We start from the raw sequence: 24,677 nt of genomic DNA, 5'->3' as shown, positions 1-24,677 counted from the left end.
TCTGGCACTGTCCCTGAGGCAGTGCTATGCACTGAGTGATGTTAGCCTACGTGGCTCCCTCAGCTCCAGCCTGGGGAGCATATTCCTGGGATCCCCCACCCTGGCAGGCCCTGAAGCAGCTGCACCCCATAGCCTACCCTCTGCTCTGGGCAGCTTCCTCCTGCAGCCTTCCTCCTGTTTCTTACAGGGCCTCACTAGCCCGCCTCTGCCCTGGGACTCCGCACAGGCTGCAGGTGTCTGCGGTCCTCCTCACCTGGCCCCCGACACTAGGGCATTCTCACCAAGCACCAAGAATTCACTTTGCTCCTATGGCAGCATCTAGGCTTGGGATTCAGACACTGGGTGAAGACCCAGCCAAGGTAGAATGTTCTGGGCCTGTTATGGATGCACACACACACTCTTTGTGACTGGCTCTCACAAAGCCCCTCCATCTTCAGGGAGGCCCAAATCTTCCCTAACCCCACGGGAGTACAGAGAGCCCTAGGATGGCGGCTGGCATTGGGGCAAGAGGTGGCGCATAATTAGTGTTAACACGGCGTGATCTACTTTTGCCTGATTGGTTAACGTCTCTTCTACACTAGTGGTCAACAGATGTTCCTCATTCTTTCTTAATTGGTACCATGGCGCATGCTCCAACCATCCTACTTAATCCTAAGCTGACTGGCTGCCTTAGGTATATAAGACACGCACCTCTAAGAAGAAGCAGTAGACCTTTGATAAGCGTAGCCTCTCTGAAAGAGTAGCATTTCTAAAACTAAGCCAAGTCTTTCTTCCTCTCAAAGCCTCTCTTCCTCTAAAACTAAAAGTAAGCAAAGCCTCTCTTCCTCTGTAAACTAGCGAACAAGCAAACAAGAAAGAAAGCAGCCCACCAGATAAAGATAATAGAAGTAGTTCAGTTTCAGTTCACCTCCGATAAATTACAGCGGGATTGTTGCTGTGGGCGGCAACAAATGGTGGCCCGTACGGGGAAAGGGGAAATCGGTACGGTGGGGAAACTGAGCAACCTCGCAGGGATAGGGCGAGGGAAAGTAGGAGCCTCGCGGAAGTCTCTGGACAGAGCGGTTCAAGGGCGAAGAAAGTAGGAAGAAAGGGTCGGTCAAAGACCCAAATGACTAAAGGTCAAAAAAGACACGACAGTGAAGGAAACCCCTGCACGATCATATATTCAAACTAGCAGAAACAAGCCCAGGGTTTATAGAGGAAAGGCTGCTCCATGTGCCAGAAGGGGATCTTTATAAACAGGATCTAATAGCGACAGAAAAGAACTGTTAAAGAGAACAAAGCGAGGAAGAATTGAGTGGTAGTGAATTAGAAAACAATTACTCAAATTTAAGAACAAGGGGAAAAGGTAGGAGAGAGCTGAATCTAATACAAAGAACTCCAAAATTCGTGGAACCTGCCCGTATTTGAGGACCAAAATAGAGATACCATCAACCATTAGAAAAACTTTAAAGAGGCAGTTAGGACTGATTGGAAACAGCTATGCAGAGCAGTGTTATCTGGAGGACAATATCTGAATTGGAGAGCTCAGTGGCAGGAAATAGCTGTTGAAACTGCTTGCAGAAACGCAGTAGCAAGGTTTCCTGGTAGAAATGTTGATAGGCTAATAGGAGAAGGCCAATACGCTTCAATAGATAATCAAAATCAATATGATCCTGGAGTGTATGCACAGATATATACAGCGGCAAAGAGACTATGCCCTAACAAAAGACAAGAGATGACTACAGTATAATCTGTTACACCTCGTGCCCCAGGTTTTTGCCCAAAGCGCAGAAAAGGAAAACACTGGGCTAACAAGTGCAGATTAGTTACTGATGTTGAGGGCAAGATGTTACAAAATCATTTTAAAAATGGAGCACAGGGCCCATAAAAGTACGGAATTTTAGAAGGGAACAATGTCAAATCACATATTCAGATGGTTCCTCGTCATAATCCTTTCTACTCGTAAAAAACAACCTATTCCTAAGGCACTGAATGTTTCTTCTAATGGTACTGCTGCAGTAGTTACTCACCAAGATACCATCATTCAGATTACATCTCAAAAATCGGCTCAATTGGTGGAAATGGAAGCAGCTGTTATAGTCCTTGTAGAGTTTAAGGAGCAACAGATCTTTTTGCTGATAGTGATTGCATCGCTTGGGCGATTCCCAGATTGGAGTAGGCCAGACCCGTGGCCCCTCATACTCCAGCATTCAAATTGTTTTTGCAGGTGCAGGGGCTTTTGTGGGAGCGTGGGGAGCCCTTGTTCGTTGGACATATTAGAGCTCACACCAACTTACCTGGTCCTTTACATGAGAGTAATCATAAGGCTGATTTGACCACTCAGACGGTTTTCATCTTTTCTTTAGTAAAGCAAGCTGCTTGTTTTCATCCTGTGTAACTCATTCTCTAGTCCCTCATGTTGGTAAAAGGCTTTTTGCCTAGTCATTTATGACAAATGGATGTTACACATGTCCCCAGTTTTGGGAAACTTAGATTTATTCATGTGTCTGTTTGTGTTAGCATTTTACTGCATGTGTAAGATGCACCTATGCCAACAAGGGGATAAGATTATTGTAAAAAACGCACTTGCCACCTTAGAAGCCAGAACTGCTTGGTTGTCTCAAATGGACGGCTGGTAGTCAAAGACGGGAAAGTCTCGTATGGCTGACATATCAACCTAAGACAGGAGCCAAGACAATAATATCAAGCTTCTTGGTTATCCGATGACGGGTAAGAATGTCAGTAGGACATGTGGACGGCTAAGACAGGCACAGTCGATCCCGATGTAGTGATAGCCATCACGCATCCCTTACTTTTCTTCACCTTTTTGAAACTAAAAAGGGGGATATGCAGAGAGCCCTAGGATGGCAGCTGGCATTGGGCCAAGAGGTGGCGCATAATTAGTATTAACACGGCGTGATCTACTTTTGCCTGATTGGTTAATGTCTCTTCTGCACTAGTGGTCAACAGATGTTCCTCATTCTTTCTTAATTGGTACCATGGCGCATGCTCCAACCATCCTACTTAATCCTAAGCTGACTGGCTGCCTTAGGTATATAAGACACGCACCTCTAAGAAGAAGCAGTAGACCTTTGATAAGCGTAGCCTCTCTGAAAGAGTAGCATTTCTAAAACTAAGCCAAGTCTTTCTTCCTCTCAAAGCCTCTCTTCCTCTAAAACTAAAAGTAAGCAAAGCCTCCCTTCCTCTATAAACTAGCAAACAAGCAAACAAGAAAGAAAGCAGCCCACCAGATAAAGATAATAGAAGTAGTTCAGTTTCAGTTCACCTCCGATAAATTACAGCGGGATTGTTGCTGCGGGCGGCAACATGGGAGGGAACCCTTCTCCCCTCTCATGAATCCCTGGCCTGCCTTTTTAGAGGCAGGAGGTAGATGATGGGTAAATGGTACAGCAGAGACTAGTTGGCTGTTAGGGAATCTGGCAGGAAGAATCTAGAACCTCAGGAACTGTGGAAATTTATCTCCCATTTTCTTCATTTGGGAGAGACTACATTATATTACGTGTGTGCATATTTTTTAAATCATATATAGTAGCATACCGTATACATAGTTCTATATCTCAATCTTTTTCTTTAACTGTATGTCAGAGATTATCTCAGATTGGTACATAGAGCTGCCTCAGTCTTCTTAATGACCTCAAGGGGGTTCATTTAATCAATCACCTATTGGTTGCTTCTAAACTTTTACTATTATAAACAATACCACAATGATTATCCCTATATCTACACGTCTTTTCTATGTGTTTATCTGCTGGGTGAATTCCTAGAAGTGGAATTTCTTTGATGAAGTGTATGTGCATTTGTTATTTGATAGGTACTGACCAGTTGCTCTCCCCAGAGGTTGAACCAATTTGCAGTCCCATCAATAATTCCCAACACAACAACAAAGCATTATCGAACTTTGCCAAACTGATAGGCAAAAGATGCAGAATCTTACTGTATTTCCAATTCGTACTGAGTTAGGGTGAGCAGCTTTTCTCTTGATTGAGGGCTGTGTGTGTTCTCCTTTCTACTGAAGGCGGGATGACGTAGCACTGTGGTTACGATAGCCGGCTCTGGAGCCTCGGGAACACTGAGTCTCGGCCTTGCTGCTCATCAGCTGTATGACCTTAGGCAGGTTGTTTGTGCCATCTGTGCCTAGTTTCCCACAGGCAGTAGCAGTAGGTACCCACAGAGTCCGAGTTGTGGTGAGAATCAAAGAAGGTACGCCAGGCCTGGAAAGTGGTCAGTGCAGGTATCGGTGCCGCCCGGTGTGTTTCCACGTCCAGTGTAGCTCTGCAGTTTTTATGTATGCACAGAAGTATCAGGCTTCTGGTTGCGATGTCAGCTATGCACATTTCTTACACTGTCGTTTGACTTTGTTTTTAGCTATGTAGGCATTCTTAATGTGGTAACAAAAAACATATAACATAAAATTTACCATTTAAGTCATTTTTAGGTATACAGTTCCATGAGATTCAGGACCATAGTTTATTTTTGTATTGTCAAACTTTCCGAAGTTTTCTTTTATGATATCTCAGTTTTGCATCATTTTAAAAGTTCTCACACTTTACAAGTGCTTTTATGATTTCGATTTTTTTTTTTTTTTTTTTTTTTTTTTTGAGACAGTGTCTCTCTCAGTTGCTGAGGCTGGCTTTGAATTTGCCATTCTTCTGAGTCACTAGGATTACAGACATAAACCACCACAGGGAGCAGTTTTTACATTTTAATATCAATTGGTTTGCATTTGATTTTAGGTTAGGATGTGATGAAGAGATCGGATTCTCTCTCCAGATGGCTTGCCAGAAGCCCCAACACCATTTGTTGAATGGTGAGGTTCCCAGAGTCTACCACAAATTATAAACTAAATTCCTGCATATATTTGAGTCTACTCTGGACCTTTAAATCTATTTCACAGAGGTGTCTATTCACTTACAGGCTAGTCCCACATTTTAATAATCAAGTAACTTTAAACTTGTTTAAACACCTGGTAGAGTTGGTCCCTTACTACTCTTTTCCAGAAGTCTGGTTGTTTTTCCAGAGAATCTGGAGGCCCTGCCTGATCCACAACGTTGTGGACCAGCCCCAGGGAGAGCAGCTGCCCGCTCTGGGGGTGAACCAAACCTATGGGCCAGGTGTCAGGCCCAAGAACTCCAACCATATCCCCCGAGTCCACTGAGCCCATCCAAGGCCGCAGGTCAGATGTGGCTTCTGTCCAAATGGCAGAGCTTCCAAGGTGACACACCAGAGGGGCACACTTTGTTTTTATGTTTTTTTTTTTCTTTAGTATTAAAATAACCCAATTTTTGACCACAAAAAGAGAATTTAAATGATCATATGATCATAATGCTTGACCCAGAAATAAATAACATCCTATATATTTTCTTCCAGTTTATTTTTCTGAATTTGTTTTTGTTTGCCTAGCATGCACAAGGCCCTGGGTTCAATCCCCAGCACCACAAAAAACAAATAAACTAACCACATTTATCTTCAGTTTCACTGAATATATGGTCATACATTGTCTTAAAAAGAGATAAAACAATTCAACCTTCAAAAGAAATTCTAACATACACTAAACATGGATGAGTCTTGTGAACATCATGCTAAGTGACTAAGCCAGACACAAAAGACAAACACTGTACAGTTTGATTGATATGGAGAGTTACTTAACAGTACTGTTATGATTTGGATCTGGAAGACCCCCCCAAAGGTTCATGTGTTGAAGATTTGGTCCACACTGCAGCAATGTTGGGGGGTGGGTTTGGGGGACATGATTGGATTGGATCATAAGGACTCTGACCTCACCAGTGGATTAATTCGTTTGATGGGTTAACAATCCGAATGGACCTCAGGGAGAAGACAGCAGCTGTAGCCAGTCTCTTGCCCTCTCTCTCTGCTCCATGGCTGTCATGAGCTGACAATTTTCCTCCACCATGATGTTCTGACTCATAAAAAAATGGTTAAGACAATAAATTCATGTTTTATATTTTACCACAATTAAATTTAAATTTTTTAATGCTGGGGATCAAACAGAGGGCCTTGTGCATATCAGGCAAGGGCTCTATTACTGAGCTACACACCAGTTCTACAATAAAAAAATTTTTTTAATTGTTTTGCAGTGCTGGGGATAGAATCCAGGGCCTTGTGCATGCAAGGCAAGCACTCTACCAACTGAGCTATCTCCCCAGCCTCTAAAATAAAATTTTTGAAAAATATTTTTAAAAATTAGATTTACTTTTGAAACAATAGTGGTATTCAGGTGCAGCTAGTGGTAGGGTATTTGCCTAGCAAGTTCAAGGTCCTGGGTTCAAATCCCAGCACCACAAAACAAACAAAAATAGATTTTGTTCACTGTTATTAGTTGAGCTACATATGCTTCCAGAACTTTTCCTATATGTAAGCATACATTTATGTGTATGAACAGATGAAAACACACTGTTCTATTTTCTGTAAGTGTGATTACGATTTTAATCTTTTTTTCGGGGTGGGGGACTGCACCCAGGGCCTCATGCACGTAGGCGAGTGCTTTGCCTTGAGCTACACCCCCAGCCCAATCTTAATTTCCGTCGTGGCTTTCACTGGGTTAGTGCCTTATCAGCACGTAGCACACAGAGCCCGAATCAGCAGCCCAGTATGAGATCAGACATCTATCTTGCCATTGTGCTACCATTCCTCTCTCGTCAGATGTTTATAGCGTTATCGTTTAATCTCTTTAACAATGCTCCAGGAACATCCTTAGGCATGCTTCCTTGAGGACATCTGCAAGGGACTGAGAAAAGAAGCCAAGAGCAAGAGTGCCAGGTCAAAGGTATGTGTATGTACAATTTCAGCAGGTTCTGCCAAACGATCTTCCGCCATGGCTGTGCCAATTTATTCTTCAGTAGGAAGTGCTGGAGACTGCCCATGCCCTACCTTTCCACCTTTTCCCAAGTGTAATCATTTTGTTCAAACTTATTTTCTTATGTACATATAATTATGCATATAAGTTTTTAATGAAAAGTGAACATTCCCTGCCCTGAGCTTTCTTACCATCAAGCTCTACTCCCAGAGGCAGTCATTGGCAGCTCTTTTAGTTATTTTCTCTGTATTCATCTCCACATGAATGGATACTATGCTTCTACTTTTATTTCTTAATTTGTCATTTTTAGACATTATTCACTGCCTTTGATAGACAACTACCTTGACATATACACCCAGGTCAAATAAAATTTATAGGAGGTCATTAGTTCGGACTGAATTGGTCCAACTGGCTAAACCAAAATGGAGTCACTTATGCTGGAGTTCCACATCAACAAACTAAGTTATTTATATGAACTTCTGAGAAATTAAAAGAGTGAGCAGTCAACATCGCCAACAAGCAGGTTTTAATTGGCATAAAAGCATTCTCTACTTTAACCTTTAGAAGGAAATTAACTTTAAAATGACCAATCTTCTGCTTGTTCTCTGATTTTGCTTTCCTCAGTCTTCTGTCTATAAAACCAGCTTTCTCCATTTGTGTAAAATGAATAAAAAATAAATAAATAAAATAAAAATAAAAACCAGTTTTCTCTGCTCAGCTCATTAAAACACTTCCCTTTCCTCCTTCCCCTCTTCCCCCTTCCCCTTCCCATTCTATTTCCTCTTTCTCCTCCCCTTCTCCTCTTTCTCTTCTCTGCTTCCTCTGCCTCCTTTTCTTTATTTGTTCCCTCCTGCTGATAAAGCATATTCTCTAGTAGTGTCCTAATAAAAATTACTTGGGAGTACCCTTGGAACATTTTGTAATTCAGTGAAAACCTACTCATTATTTAGAACATGCCCTTCTGAGTTACCTGATTCTTACACTACAGGGGCTCTGTGCCTTTCACTGTCTTTGAGCCATATTACAACTCTAAATTATTGATAACTGACAGTAATGCTAAGTAAGTCTTAGCTATATACGTGCAAACAAACAATCCACATCCCTCTTCCCTCATGCCAAAATAAAGCCGTTTTATATCCATTTGCAAATTTATTTCAAAATTCCTTTACTTCATATAAATCTGTACCTTTTTGACTTCTCAGTTAAACTGGTTATAGCATCTTACTGTTACAATCTTATGGGAAAAAATTTAATGACTGTTAACGTAATGGTGTTCCTAAAGTTAATGATGACCTCATTAATAATGAATCAAATAAAATACTTAACATATTTCTATATTGATATGAGGGTAATAATTTTACCATTTCTGAAAATTTTCTATTAACAGAAGTCTACCTTTCAAGTCACTACCATCTAATACATCCTTGCTGAATCTTCACACTTAGATAAATTGTCTGGGTATAAAATAGGTTTAAAATCCAATGTATTTTGACTCCTGCTTCCCTGTGTACTAGTTTTCTGCCAACCCCATAGTTTTTGGCTTTATTTTCCTTTCTCTCATGATTAATGAATGTCATGATGAAATGCCATTGTGAGAGTCTTTTCATTCATTTAGTGGACCTTGATTCACACACATCTTCAGGACTAGAAATATTTTTATATTATTTCTTTGATGGTTTTCTTTTTAGTTGCCTCTTCTCCCTCTTCCTGGATTTCCTATATTTCCATGTTGAATGCCTAGATTGAGCTCAGTATCTCTCCCATCTTCCATACCCCATTCTCACTGCTGCATTCTATACCCATTTTTAAATGAAGTTCAGTAGCTTTCAATATTTAATTGTCCACTTGTTTTCTGATTATACTTTTTCTGTTACCTAATTTTTTAAATATATTTTTTAGTTGTTGATAGACCTTTATTTTCTTACTTATTTATATGTGGTGTTGAGGATCGAACCCAGTGCCTCACACATGCTAGGCGAGTGCTCTACCACTGGGCCCAGTTTCTGTTATCCAATTTTATGTAAGAAACTGAATAAGAGCTGGGTGCAGTGGCACATACCTATAATCCCAGCTGGTCGGTAGGCTAAGACAGGAGGATCACAAGTTCAAAGTCAGCCTCAGCAACTCAGCAAGGCCCTAAGCAACTCAGCAAAATCCTGTCTCTAAATAAAATCTAAAAAAGGGATGGGGAGGTGGCTCAGTGGTTAAGTACCCTGGGGTTCAATCTCTAGACCAAAAACAATTTTAAAAAACTGAATATAAATAAGTAACTTATCAGTATATCATGACATTTAAAAATATTCCATCTTTGAGTAAGATATATATGTCTGATTGATCTCGGTAGCCACAGAAATCTCAGCATTTTATACAAGGTTTGACACATAATAGTTGCAAAAATGTCTGTTGAATAAATCTTCAACTCATAGGTTACTACTAAATCATTTTTTGGGGGGGGGAGGGGTACTAGGGATTGAACTCAGGGGCACCTGACCACTGCCACATCCCCAGCCCTATTTTGTATTTTAAAGACAGGGTCTCACAGAATTAGAGCCACGCTAAATTGCTGAGGATGGTTTTAAACTTGCAATCCTCCTGCTTCAGCTTCCCAAGCCACAGGAATTACAGGTGTGCACCACCATACCTGACTTTAAATCTTTTTTTTTAATTATTTTTATTTATTTTTTTTTAGTTGTAGATGGACACAATACTTTTATTTTATATATTTATTTTTATGTGGTGTTGAGGATTGAACCCAGTGACTCACGTGTGCTAGGCAAGCACTCTACCACTAAGCCACAACCCCAGCCCCTGGCTTTAAATCTTAATCTAGTACTTCCTGCAGGTTTAAATGGTAAGTGATCTTCTTTAATTCTCTATTCTAGGAAAATTAAAATATTTGTTGAATATTTTCTATTTGTACCTATTCTAAGCTCTGTAGATATATTAATTTATTTGATCATTACAATAGTCTTGCGTTAGGAGCTGCTACTTTCTGTATTTCAGAGGTCTGATTCCAGAGACTGCTTTGTGCAGGTGCCTCTTGCTGGCTCAGCTCACACGCTAATTCTGATCCGTCTGTAGTAGTTGTCAGGCACACATTGTTGAGAGGAATTCTGGAGCAGCATCTAGGTTCCGTGGGCGGAGGAGGGGGGGGTCTTTCTTGATTGATTAATGATGTCTGTCACAGGCCCAGGAATGAAGAAGTGGGGCTACTTTTTTTTTTTTTTTTTTTTTTTTTAACACTGCTTAGTCATTCCTTGAAGAAAAAAAAATATCTTTGGGGTTATACACAGCTCTAGTGCTTTTGAAATTAGGGCATGTTGACATCCAAAGTGTTTAAAGGCTCCTTTGTTTCTTGGCTGTGGCAAAAGAATCCTTTAACTGCCTGTTTATAATTTATCTGAGAGAAGCACTGGTAATTAAGCATCTGAGCACTCTTCCGATTTCCTCCTTTTCCTGTGGTAAGAACAGAAAGTCAGAAAAATAATCACATTGCATCATAATACCAGTGGGCCATATAAAAAGCCCCATGATGTTATGTTTCCACTCGCTGGTTTCCTTCACAGCCAACATTTAGACCATTCCAAATACCCCTCCCAAAAGATCATTAGAAATGACCATACAAGGGGCTGGGGATAGAGCTCAGTTGGTAGAGAGCTTGCCTTGCAAGCACAAGGCCCTGGGTTCAATCCCCAGTACCGCCAAAAAAAGAAAGAAAGAAATGACCATACAAATGGTCTCTTTACTAACCTTTCTACATCTCAAACAGCTTTACAGCTTGGCTGCAGCCACGAGGCAGCCCAGTTTTTAAAGGAATCTCATTCTTTCCCCAAGACCACCATTACACAGACCGAACACAGCTTGGAGAGATGTGAGGTGATTTTCCACCATCTCTACCCACTTTCCACAGCACACGTCTATCTCACATTCAGAACCCATGTCTGTTTGCTTAGTTATATAAGGTGTTTGACATTCACTTTCCCATCCTTTAAGAATTTTTTTTCTCAGTAAATGACCCATAGACTGAGAATTCAGGGAACGGTCATTACCATTGTCATGTCAAAGCAGTAACCAAGTGAAGAGAAAAAAATCACTGGGAAATCACACATTGCCTTGATTCCTCTGGCTGAGAAAATAGAAGGTTGCTCTGAGGGTCGGCCTGCATAAGCTCATGGTGTTTTGAAGAAGGCAGGTGGCGATGATGCCCAGACACCAGGTGTGGGCAGGGCTGCTCTGTCCTACGGCTGGCTCCACTACCAGTTTCTCAGTGGAGGGGCTCTGGGCCACGGTGAGGTAGTTCCACGTGGGCATTGACAGAGAATCAGATGTGCTGGTTTGAAATGAGCACCTTGCAGGTGGTGGGCTGCTCAGACCTGTCCCACTTTGAGGTTTCCAGGGCTCTTCTTTAGCTAGTCCCAAATGATCCCCCAATAGACCAAAGAAGGTAACCCTCCGGTTGCCTTCCACACTGGAAGGCAGGAGACCCCAATGCTCCAGGTCAGTCAGGCCCCCACAGAACTTCTGGGGGAAGCCTGGAAACCCCACCCCATGGACACCCAGTTAGGCCCTCTAGTCCAGTACCTTCCCCATGAGGGTGTCCAGTGCGCTGTACCCAGGAAGGAAGGGTGTCTCATCATCTGTGGCCATTGCACTGGCCAGGATGGTACCTGACCTGTGGTCACATGAAGTGTTTTTCTGGCAGATATGGAACTCTATGGTCTTTATTATATCCCCCAGAAAGTCCCCTGTGGTACATGCCCCACCCACCTGAAGATGGTGACATCCCCCTGCTACAATCTTGGTACACAAAGAAAACCTATGACTAACCTGAACTTAACCTCACAGGCTGTCACTAGATGTTCCTTTTTTGCTGCTGTTTAATTTTATTTTTGTTAGTGTGAAATCATATGTACCAGTCAGTTTTCTGTTACCATGACAAAATACCTAAGAAAACCAACTTAAAAGGAGAAAAAATTTATTGGCTCATGGTTTCAGAGGTTTCAGTCCATGGTTGCTTTGGGACCTATGGTGGGTAAGGCAGAACATTTTGGTGGTAGAAGTGTGTGGCAGAGAAGGCTTTCACCTTGTGATAGCCAGAAAACAAGAGTGGGTGAGAAGGGGCTGGGGATAAAATATAACCTTAAAAGGCATGCTCCCAGTGACCTATTTCCTCCAACTAGGCCCACCTCTTAGAGGTGGCACCATCTCCTAATAGTGCCATAGACTGGCAGCCAAGCCCTTAGCACACTCCCTTTGGGGGACATTTCAGATCCAAACCATACCCTCTCTCTATATATAAAACAAATATACATAGCTTAAAGCACAGTACTAAAGCCAAACTCTCATGTATTCATAACCCAGATTATGAAATACAACCTTGGTGAAGGCTTAGGAGCTTGCACTAGATTGCTAGGGCTGCCATAACAAGGCATCCAAACTGGGGAGCTTAAAACAACAGCAATTTATTCTCTCACGGTTTTGGCGTCCAGATCAAAGTATCAGCAGTGCTGTCTTCTACAGACTGTGAGGGAGAATCTGCTCCAGACAGCTCCCAGCTTGGGACGATTTCCTGGCCGTCTTGGGGTTCTTGACTCATAGAAGCGTCACCAGTCTCTGCCTCCATCTTCACATGATGCCTCCCCATGGGTGTCTCCGGGTCGGATTTCTGCTGTTCGTAACTACCAGTCACACTGCATTGGGGCCCATCCTGATGACTTCAGCTTCATCGTCTGCAAAGTTCCTATTTCCAAATGAGATCACCTTCCTAAGTAGTAGGAGTTAGGACTTCGACAACTTTGGGGGGACACAGTTCAATCTGTGACACAGGAAAGATCTCACTGAAAGTACCTGTGAAGCAAGGACCTGAAGGTGCTGATGAGCCTCGAACCACATCCAGACAGGAGTAGGCGGGGGTCCCTGGAGAGGGACAGTGAATGCAGAAACTCCAAGGTGGGGCGCTCTCCGATTATCTAGGGATGACAAGGCCAGTGCACCTGGGCGGGAGGTGAAAGGGGAGGGGAGGAGGAGAGGAAATTAGAAAGGGGTCAGGGGTCAGGTGGGGAAGGGCCTTAGAGGACTCGAAGAGTTTTGGAATAAGGACTCCTTAAAATCCACCAGATCCCCTATCTCTGGAAGATTCGTTCTCTTGTTCCTCTTCTGCCCTTCTGTGCTTGGTCCCAACCCTGGGCCTGGCAGGCACTAGGAAACATCAAACAGGTGAAGGGACACCAGGGACAAAGGGCAGGTGGGGACAATCCTCTTCTACCCCTTCTGGGCCGCCTCCTCCTTGGTGCTTCCATTGGCCCTTCCCACCATGTCTGAGGTGGCCTGGTGGGTCTCTCCCTCCATGCGCTCCTGAGTCTGCAGGCATCTCATTAAACCAACCCCCCTCCTTCTCTCTGGCTGCCATGTGGCATCTTCCTGCAACTAAAGCTTGCTGTGGCACACTGCTCAGCCCAGCTCTGTCACCACCTCAAATGTAAGGGCGGAGTCCAAGGGGTCTCCATTCCCATGTGTGCAGTGAAGCAAACGTGGGGTGGGACCCCACCTGGTCCAATCTGGCTGTCTCTGGAATCTGGCATCCCCTGAGTCTATGGCTTGGAGGGAGGTCTTACCCTCCTGGCCGCTCCCTACCCCAAGAACAACCAACTTTCACAATAACAGAAACTGTTGGTGACAGACTGATAATAGTAAAAGAAGCAGGATGTAAACGTGTCAATTCAATATGTTCCCAATTTCCTAAAAAGTTCCTTATGCCTCAGAACAACAGGGAAGAAATACACAAAAATGTTAACAGTTTTCTGTCTGGTGGTAATTGGTGGTGGTGACATTTTTGTAAATGTATTTTGAGCTTTCCCTGTTTTCCCCACTGTTGCAATAAAAAAAAGTCATTTTCAGAATGCCTTTATGAACTGTTGTGCTTAGCTGGAACACAGTGGAATAGTAGAAATCCCATTAGGTGAGAATGCAGGTGAGTTCAATGCTTGACATTTGAAAATCCTGGTTTTATTCACACTGCAAAAGGCCATCTCTGCTCTGCCTTGTAAAATTTCATTCAGGGGCACCAATTTAGGATCCCAGTATTGCATAAACCAAGACCCCCACCTCCATAATAAAATTGCTTTTTTAGAAGCCTCTCACTCTGCCCTGCTCCCACCCATCGGAATTTCAGTTATAGCTTTTCATGATGAGGCACTGTTACGTTTGGATAAGAGGTGTCGCCCAGAAGCTCCTGTGTTAGTGCAGGAATATTCAGAGGTGAAGTGACTGGCTCTTGAGGGCTGTAACTTAATCAGTCCATCCCAGTCCAAATGGACCGACTGGGTGGTAACTGTAGGCAGGTGAGCATGGCTGAAGGAGGTGGGACGTGGGGGGTGTGCCCTGGGGGTTACATCTTGTCCCTCCTGGCTCCTCTTTCTGCTTCCCAGCCACCACGAGGTGAGTTTTCCTCCACTCAGCCCTTTGTCCATGATGTTCCACTGCCGGAGCAATGGAGCCCGCCGATCAGGAACTGAACTTCTAAATCTAGGAGCTCAGAGTAAACTTTTCCTCCTCTAAGTTGTTCTAGCCAGATCTTTTGGTCACAGTGATGAAAAGCTGACTAATGCAGGGCCAGGCTTATCATCCATTCTGGAGAGGTGACGTGTGTGTGTGTGTGTGTGTGTGTGTGTGTGTGTGTGTGTGTACATTTTGTCACTTACCAGCCCTGTGATCTTGGGCAAATTATTTAGATAGCATAATGGCCCACAGAGAGGTCCACATTAAATTCTTGGAACCCATCCACATATTATCTTACCTGGTAAAGTGATTAAGCCTGCAGAGGGAATCTCCTAGATTATCTGAAACTTCACTATCAGGAACCTAACAGGGAAATGAGAGTAACATGAACAACTTTAAAGAGCGATAAACACCGAAGAGTGATGGCTAAGGGGAAAAAGTGATCCCAAGGTGGGGCAGGGCAGTTGGAAAGGGTAACACAATTCTTAATCCCATCCCTACTTTTTGATGCTCCACTGGGACTAGTAGGAAACAAATAAAATCCTAAACAGCCTCATAAATAGCTTCTAACCCTGAGTACAGCAGGATGGAGACAAATACACAGCCTAGCCAGAAGCCGAGGGGCACCCTCCAAGGTAGAACCCCCTAGACAGCCTGACGCCTGCCTTCATCCAGAACTCTGTGTTAGATGGAGGAAGACGCTGGGCCCAGTGAGGGATACTGCTCTGGTTAAACAGCTGATCCAGTATCCATATTATATAGGGTCTCCAAAGGGAGTACAGAAGCCCCAAGGCTAGAATGTCTTCCTCAGCACTAATGCCCAATGCCAAAACAGTGCCTGGTGAAGAATCATCAAGGGATGCCTGAGGTAGAGGTCACAACATGGTCAGAAACAGGATATTACATGGTTACAAAGACTCCCCACAGAAGACTTACTGACTCCAAAAGAGGTGTCCAGAGTATCACGGACTGGTAATTTATTTCCCATGGTTCTGAAGGCTGGGAAGTCCAAGGCTGAGGTGCTGGTGTCTGGTAAATGGTGTCCTTGTTGTGTTGTAACATGGTGTAGGGTGTCACAAGGTGGGAGGGAAAGAGCACACAAGCTCAGGTCTCCTTCCCTCCTTTTATAAAGCCACTAACCTCACCATGGGAGCCACCATCATGACCTCCTCTAACCGTAATTACCTCCCAAAGCCTCACCTCCAAATACCATCAACATGGGAATCTGGAGGTTAAACTTCCAACACATGATCTTTGAGGGAACAATTCAGACAATAGCAGGGGAAAATAGCAACTTTACAGTGGACAAATCCAGAAGACACCACCTTATCCAAGGGACCAAGGTGAGCAAAGTACAAGAAAGGGACAGGTCAAGGTCATGCGCCTCCTGAGGGGATGCACTGAGGAGGCAACAGCATGACTTCTGTAGTGTAGTGTATCACCTGAATTTAATCATTAAAAAAACACCAAAAATCTCAGGTTGGGGAACATTCTACAAACTAACCAGTGACTTTTCAAATGTGCCAGGATCATGAAACAGGATGACTGACCTATTCCAGATTGGAGGAAATTAAACAGACATAACTAAATGCCATGTGGACTCCAGATTGACCCGAGAACCTAACAAAAGACCAACAGGCAAAATTCTAATAAACTCTGTAGATCAGTGAATAGTATTGTATCAATATTAACTTCCTGGTTTTGACAACTGAACTACGTTTATAGATTATGTTAGATAATATTGGAGGAAACTGGGTAGAGAATAGATGGAAATTATATGTACTATTAATGTAACTTTTTTGTATGTCTGAAATTATTTTAAAGTGGAAAGTTAAACATTAAAATAAAATAATATAAATATTCATAATATTTATAAATTATAATATAAAATATATAGTTATATAATATATAATATAAAATAATTATAAGATAATGATTATAAAATAATATAAATTGGGGCTGGGGTTATAGCTCAGTGGCAGAGCACTTGCCTTGCACGTGTGAGGCACTGGGTTCGATCCTCAGCACCACATAAAAATAAATAAAGATATTGTGTTCATCTACAACTAAAAAATATTTTAAAAATTAAAATAAAATAATATAACATAAATTTATAATATAAACAGTTATAAAATATATCATATAAATAAATACAATATAAATACTTATAATATTTATAAATTATAATAATCAAGTAGTACCTGGCACTCATCATAGGCTCTCAAAAAATATTTGTCTAATTCATAAATAAATCTCAATTTTCCATCCTTGATAGCACTTGACCCCAGGCAAGCCCCTCCCCTTTTCCACCTTTACACACCCAGCACTCTACTTGGTCCCATCCAGGTAAGGTGGAAATGCTATCAAGGAAAACTGATATATTAGCCTAAGTAGAAAATCTGGATAAAGCAGTTCAATCAATTAATTGTGGGGCTGGGGTTGTAGCTCAGTGGTAGAGCGCTCGCCTAGCATGCTTGAGGTCCTGGGTTTGATCCTCAGCACCACATAGAAAAATAAAATAAAGGTACTATGTCCATCTATGACTTAAAAAATTTTTTTTAAAAAGATAATTGTGAGAAACAGAAAAAAAATGGAGTTGAGGTGTAGCTCGGGAGCAGAGTACATGGATATGCGTGAAGCCCTGGGTTCAATCACCAGCACCAAAGAAAACAAACAAACAAGCAAAAAGCTATGTAAAAATCCTTTAAATACACTACAGCAAAAATCAGTGGATGACTAAACAAAGCAGAGTTTGGTCACAGACATTTCAAAAAATACCCTCTCCAAGTGGAACACACCCAAACAAGAGAGCCACCTCAGCAAGTATGCTGCATTTTAGAACAATGTAGTGCAGATTTAATTTAATAAAATTAATTTAATAAAATTAAAACCCCAAAACAAGAAGAAATAACAGAATGAGATGGAAAAGGGGGTTGTAGAACTAAGGAAACAATTTGAAAACCACAATGCTATGATTACAGAAACAATAAGTAAATTAGAAAGAAAAGAAACTAGTCATGGCTAAAAAGCAAACTAACATCGCAGAGGAGAGACTCAACAGTGGATGTAGAAGATAGATTAAAAAGGATGTGATGTACATAAAAAAGAGATTAGACAGGATGTGATATACATAAAAGTCAGAGTCTAAGTTAATTTGTGTGTTCATATACACATCTCAACAAAAACAACATAAAATGAGTCAGAGATATAGGAAAAATTCTCTAATTTGAATAAAGATTCAATGTGAAAGTTTAACAGAACAGTTATTCCAGGAAAAACTGTTTTAGTATCATTATAATTGACATAACTTGTTTAAGATTCTGAGCTTCAAAGATTTAAAGAAAAACAAAAAGAATTGTTCAGACATATTAGTAGAAGGAAAAAAATAAAAGCAGGTAACTTTTAAAGGAGGAGGAGAAAAAAAAAAAAATCAAGGTAATCTCAGACTCACCCCAGACCAGTATTCAATGCCAGAGGACAAAGGGTTCATCTAAAAGTGTCGGAGGAGAAAAGTGCCATCTGAGAATATTATACACAGCCAAACTGACATAAAATCAATGGCAGACACTCACAAACATGAAATAACTACTTGGAGCCTTTAGTTACCATGGGCCCTTCCTTAAAAAAAAAAAAAAAAAAAGGATTGGTGATGCAATCTAGCCAAGAGACGAATGGAAATACAGGCCCCTAGAAGGGAGAACCCACATAGAGGCATAGACGGTGGGTATCAAATCCACTTAAATAGATAACTAGGATTAAAGGGAAAATAATACAAGAAGAAAAAATGGGGGAATGAGGGAGGGGAGAAGGCCAGCAAGGAGCAGGACTGATCCCACCGCCTCCTACGACCAGCTCCTGGGGGAGGCCCCTCCTGGAGTAAGCACTCATCACTCTGCCTAGGCTTTGTATTTCACTATTTCCATCTCTAGCCAGGACTAAGGCATTCATTAATTTGACCTGTTTTCTTTTCTTTTTTATATTTTTAGTTGTAGATGAACATAATACCTTTATTTTATTTATTTGTTTTTATGTGGTGCTGAGGATCGAACCCAGTGCCTCACACATGCCAGGCAAGTGCTCTACCCCTGAGCCACAGCCCCAACCCAGTTTGGCCTGTTTCTAATATTTCTATGAAAAGAATCATACTGTGTCTGACTTGCTTTATTTTCCACTCAAAATTATGGTTATCTTGATACCAGTTTGGTGTTTGGGGATTGTCTCATTTTTGCTATAACAAAAACCCCACAAAGTGTGCATTACACAACACTCACTTCTCCAGTTCTATAGGTGGGAGATCCAAGACCAAGGTATTGGTGAGAACCTGCTTCCTGGATCATGGATGGCTATCTTCTCACTGAGTCCTCACACTGCACAAGAAGGGAGGGAATCCCTGGGTCCCTTTGGTGCAGACAGGAATCCCATTCACGAAGGCTCCTCCCTGGTGGCCTAATTAACCCTCGAAGCCTCTACTTCACACCTTCACACTGATGGTTAAAATCGCACCACATGAAAAACAATCTCAACGTAAGAGTTTGGGGGAACACAGGATCCAGACCACAGCATGAATCTACATCTTCCAGAGCTCAACAAAGAGGAGTTGGAATGCCCACTTCTTTTATGCAGCCATCATTGCTGACAATCCTGTTTCCCCCGTGCCTGTGACTGGGAGGAAGTGAGGCTCCCAGTGCCTTCTTTGTGTCCTCCAGGTCTCCAGTGGCTTCCACCGGGCAGGCGGGTCAGGGGCCTATCGTGGGCTGTAAGGGCTGGTCACCAGGTGGCCACCTCACTGGCGTGACCAGCTGTTCCGCACCCTGCAGAGAATCGTCACTGTGGGAAGGGGAATTTCCCAGGCCTACCTGAAGGCACGGGTGGCCTTGGGAACTCTCTACTGGTTTAGAACACAGCAGATGGACACCCTGCTGCCTGCACAGCAACTTCTGGGGCTGGTGGCATAGTTCAGTGGTAGAGCACTTGCCTGGCAGGAAAGAGGCCCTGGGTCCCATCCCTGGCATCAAACCACCACACCCCACACACACCATACCACACCAGGTTCTCCCTAAAACAAGACTCCAAGATACCTATCTCTAAGACCCTACGTCCTTGCTAGAAATACAGACTCTCTGGCCCCACCCAAGACCAAAAGGTATTGGAGATTGAACCCCCTGATGCTGTAGCCATGAGTTACATCTCCAGCCTCTTTTTTAAAAAAGCTTTTTAGTTATAGATAGACATGATACCTTTATTTATTTTTATGCAGTGCCTCACATGTGCTAGGCCAGCACTCTACCACTGAGCTACAACGCCAGCCCCCACAGCCCTTTTTATATATTTTATTTTGAGTCCGTGTCTTGCTGAGTTGCCCAGACTAGCCTCAGACTCACGATACTCCTGCGTCAGCCTCAGGAGTAGGGAGGCCTACACCGCTTCACTGGCAGAATTTTACATTTTAATAAGATTTCTAGATGACTTGTATGCACATTCAAGTTTGGGGGACACAGGCCTTCATCCTTCACTGTGTGTGTTAGTTTTATCAAAGTACAACACAGATACAGAAAAATGTTGTCACAATAGTATCATCTGGTGAATTACCAAGTGAATCCACGGGGATATCCAGCCCCCAGATTGAGAACAGAATAGAGTTCCAACACCCTAGAAGCCCCCTTTCCTGCATAAGCCCCCTGGCACCAAAGGTAACCAATATTCCAGCCTCTAACAGCAGAGGTTAATTGGGTCCTTGTTTTTCCTCACACAGTTGGAATCAAGGTGCAGGGATTCTTTTGTGTTTGTGAGACTCTAAATCCCTTATTTGGAACCCCAACTTCCCACTGTGTACTTAGAAGTTGTGTCCTGGTCTCTCTCCACTTTGCTGTGTCTTCCAGAAAGTTAATGTAAAAGAAAGCCCATTCATTCGAATAAATATTTAATGAGCACCTAGACTGTGCCAGGATTGTTAGGGGCTGAACCCTGTAATGGTATTGCCAAGCTGGGAGCGCTGTTTCAGGGAGGCATCCTGCCCAGTAGTTCTCAGGGCTGTGGAAGATTCACATTGGCATGTGAGTTCAACCTTTGAGACGAATTTATGACCTGCCCTAAAAATACCCCAAACTGTTGATTAGGGCACAGCCAGCAAGGAGCAGCAAGACCTCCACTCAAGTCTTTTGAACATATTGAAAAGTATGGGTCCAAGAAGTTTCTGGCTCAATTATATCTACTTTTTTTCCAAACATTATTTGATTTAAAATTGTGGTTCTCCCAGCTAATGGTGTAACTGTCTCCAGAAGCCCAGACCACTTGTTCCTCTCAAGGCTTCCAGAAATAAATATGCATATTACCTGGCACCAGGTTTCACATGGACACCTGGGCACTGTAATTGTCTGGGTAGTTCACCACCAGCACTACTGTGAGATCAGTGGACACTCTCCTTCTTTCTGGGCCTCATTTTTCTGAGTTCTAACTACACGGAAATAAACTGTATCAGAGGTTTTTAACCTGGAATCCAGGATCCACCAGGGAACCCATTCATCCCTGGAAATTACATGGAAGACCGTATGTTTACATGGAAGACCGTATGTTTGTTTTTGAGGGAAAAGGAGTCCGAATTATCGTGATGCCCTCAAATTAACACCATCGTGTTTGATGACCCTGAGAACATTTTTGGTATTAATATTCTGCATCATATGGTTACAGGAGACCTTGATTTTTGCTGGTGTGGCTCCAGCTGAACTTTAAAAAAGAAAAGATGACTTGCTTTGACTTTTTCCTTCATACATTCTTCTGCCCTGTCAGAAAGAATACTGTGAAACTGCAGGGCCTCCCAAACAGCCTCTCACTCTGGACTCTGCAGGTGAGATAACATCAAGGGTCATTTCATTTGAAACAGCATGGCCCTGGATGGAGTCCCTCAGTTTCAGTATGACCTCAGCCTGGGTCCTGTTGTATTTGTCTGGCTTGTTTTCTAAATGCTGCAGCTATTATAACCCACCAAACTTGTTTGCAAACCTGGTTCTCATAACCATGTGGATGAAAACATGCCAATATATTCTGACCCATTCAATGGTCCAATTTTCTCTGCCCAGAGAAATGACCCTGGATGGTTAAATGCATCAGACTGGGATGTCACCTGAGAAAATGAGTGAGGCAGAGCCCTTCCTACCTCTCTGAGACCAGGATCCATTCATTCCCACACAATAATATTAAGTTACACATTCCCTTTGTGGGGCTGGTTCCCCTGGCAGTGCCCTAGCAACAATTTGAGCCAAAAGTTTTCATTACAAACTGCTTGGTCAGTATAAAGGGACCAGCTTGTATTCCTGCAGAGAGCAAGATGTGCTGGACTCGCAAACATTCTCAAAATAATTACACTGGGCTTATCACAGATGAAAGAGGTGGTTCTCATAATCATGTGGATGAAAACATGCCAATATATTCTGATCCATTCAGAACTCATCCTGCTCCTAAACGTAAACTTCTTTGTTCTTAGTTATAAAGAAATAGAGCTCCAGGATCAACTCTTGCTACTCTAAGTGTGGTCCCTAGACCAGCAGCACTTGGGGCTTATTAGAAATGCAAAATGATCAGTGACACTCCAGACCCACTGAACCAGAGTGTGCATTTTAATATTTTAAATCTCCAGGTAATTCCTAATTGGGGGAACTAAGAAGTTTGAGAAGTACTCCCCCAGCAGCACCCAAAACCTCATCAGCAGCTGGTGCCTGACATGTCTGTGACTCTCCAGCAATACGGATTAATAAACATGAGCCTTTTGCCTCTAAACCTGTACTCTCAGCCTGAGGCACTTGTAACCCACCCTCTGAGTCCTCTCCAGAGTACAGGCTGTCTCCTGCGTTCACCTATTAATCACCTGAACACATGACTCACTTAACTTTGATGGCAGTCATAAGGATGTTTTGGTCCACAATGGGCCAAATACAGGATAGTGGTCCCAGGAACTCCTCCCACCTACAGACATCCCAGGATCTGAGTTTGTGTGAAGCACTGTTGGCACAATGACAAATTACCTAAGGACACGTTTCTCAGAACTTGTCCTGCCATCAAGCAACACGTGACTCCACTTTTGCAGAGAAAGTCTGTGTCTCTGAGCTTGCTTTGGCAGCACACTTACTAAAACTGGAACAACAGAGAGAAGATTAGCACGGTCCCCAGGCAGGGATGACATGCAGATTCGTGAAGCATTCCATATTTTGGGACATACTGGGGACCGAATTAGAACAAATTATATTCCATGCCTTTATAATTTTGTCAAAATGAATTGTAATGTTATATATAATAAAAAGGGACCAATAATATATATATTATATACACATATGTATATTCATGTATAATAAATAAAAAGAAAGTTTGTGCCGTTGGTTTTATGTGCTTGCTCTACTTTTTCTAATTACATCACAATAGAGTCATGGTTGTTAACATTTTGTTACGTGTCGTTTGTAACCCTTCAGACACTCCCTGGGGTGGACACCCACGAGGCACAAGCCAATGTTCATTTGAGCCTCCAAAACAAACGGGTCTCCAAGCCTCTCTGTGGAGTGGCCACCTATGACCACGAGCGAGGCTCAGAGCCGGACCTCACATTAGCAAGGAGCCCTCGCCCAGGTGTTGCCTGGACTTCAGGAGCCTGTGACTCTCTGGTGCCCTGGAAGTTTCCACCACTACTTCCTTTGGCTTAGGTTTACCCAGCGTATTTAGTAATTTGTAAAAATGTTTCTCCTCTCTACCTTCAGGAAAAGGAAGTTGCAAAACAAGCCCCAAATTTCATAAAGTGAGCATATGATGAGCTACTCTTTAGAAGAAACGTGGAGAAACCAAAAATTCCGGTAGGAATCAATTGCCCAGGTTTAGAAACAATCACTGGATGAGGCAGTAACGGCTGCTGGAATATGTGCATTCCCAGCATTTTCCAGGACTTGCCCCAGTCCGATGATGGCAGCGTCTTTCCAACTCCACTGGGAACACAGCACACGAGGACAGACCCAAACCAGTCATTGCAGGAGCAAAAAGAACAACTTCGACCTGTTGCACAGATCAGACTCTGATCCAAACTAACAAGGGAAATACAGCCACTCACCTGGGAGAATCTTTTTTTAACAAATAGCTTTCAAAAAAAATCAGCCTGCCTCTATTGTGGGTTGGGGGTAGATCTGGCTGGCTGTCCCTTTCGAGCCATTTATAAAAGCTCCTAGGACATCTTTTCTAGCAGTACAATTAATTCAACTGCATTCAAGATCACCTGTGGATCATCACTGATCTTTCTGCTTTCCTCTTTCTATGCTTTCAAGTAAGGGGTCCTCTCGCCCGGCTCTTGGTAAATAGGCTTTCTGCGAACTGCACATGGCGTGTTCAGTAAGACATGGGAGGAGGGGAAGAAGAGCTTGGAACGAGAAGCAGTTCCATGGTGTGCTTTCCTGGAACACTGCAGAACCCACACCAGCTACAGAAGTCAACTGGTATTCTACCTAGGGTGGACCGCAGGGCAGGGGCAGGTGCCCAGTGCACGCCAAGCTGTCAGCACAGCGCCCACCCATGGGGTCCAGGCGATATATGGAAACTCTTCAAGTACCACCCTCAGCCCTGTTTGGATTCTGCTGCTCTCTTCACCTCCACGTCCACATAAGGGCCAGTGGTGGCCCAAGATCACTGTTCCACCTAGTGCCCATCACTCTTTTTAGGCGCTGGCCAGGAACCCACAGTGGTTCAAATCTAGACCAGCACCCAGGTCCTCCGGCCAGTCTCAACCCCCGTCCTACACTCCCTCCACCTGGGTCACACCAGCCTCCTCCCTATCCTCTGCAAAGCCTGCTCACGTCCTTTTCCCCTTCCTGAGAGGAGTGGGAAGAAAGCAAGTGGCTTGAAAATGACTCCATTTGACTGGAGCTCAAACACAGGTCGAAGGTGACTATGGAGCAAATGCCAGTGAGTGAGCTCAAAGTCCAGTGCCCTGTCCCTGACTTCTGCTTCCTCCTGTGTCCACTAAAAATTAATCAATGGCAAAACAGCCCTTGCAGTTGGTAAAGTATTCATGAAACTCTTCCAGTGATCATCTGAAAATACATTACAATTATCAGACATCTGGTTTACTAGAATACTTGTGGGGTGGGGATTGAGTACCATTTAATAAAAAAGTCAGATTTTATTGCTTTTGGTCAAAGGCCAGAGCTAGATTGAAGAGCAAAGAAGTGTACACTGTAATCTTGAATTGGAGTCAGAATAAATAACATTTCAGGGGACATTTCAAAGAAGAAATTATTTCTGGGTCAATTTAACAGTACAGTCTAAAATAACTTCAGCAGCCTGCTCAAAAACTAAACTCTAAGAGTAAGGTGAAGTCTGCACCAAAGAGTAAGAA

At 42.9% G+C, this 24,677-nt stretch overlaps 1 protein-coding gene across 1 annotated transcript; it reads right to left on the bottom strand.

Annotated features, from left to right (window-relative positions):
• Positions 1 to 7,620: 7,620 nt before the first annotated feature.
• LOC306667487 (uncharacterized protein) lies at positions 7,621 to 24,661 on the bottom strand. The gene is made up of 6 exons (XM_079150152.1): positions 20,647 to 24,661; positions 18,586 to 18,681; positions 17,766 to 17,804; positions 15,251 to 15,358; positions 14,613 to 14,677; positions 7,621 to 10,273 (listed from the first exon to the last, which is right to left on the bottom strand). The coding sequence occupies exons 2-6, from the start codon at positions 18,649 to 18,651 to the stop codon at positions 10,237 to 10,239; spliced, it is 315 nt and encodes a 104-aa protein (XP_079006278.1). The 5' UTR covers positions 18,652 to 18,681; positions 20,647 to 24,661; the 3' UTR covers positions 7,621 to 10,236.
• Between the last annotated feature and the right edge of the window lie 16 nt (positions 24,662 to 24,677).

The sequence above is a fragment of the Sciurus vulgaris genome (assembly GCF_902686455.1).
Source record: "Sciurus vulgaris genome assembly, chromosome: 8".
Lineage (NCBI taxonomy): Eukaryota > Metazoa > Chordata > Mammalia > Rodentia > Sciuridae > Sciurus > Sciurus vulgaris.
The sequence above is the reverse complement of the archived record's forward strand: the minus strand, read 5'-3'. Positions and strand labels throughout refer to the sequence as shown.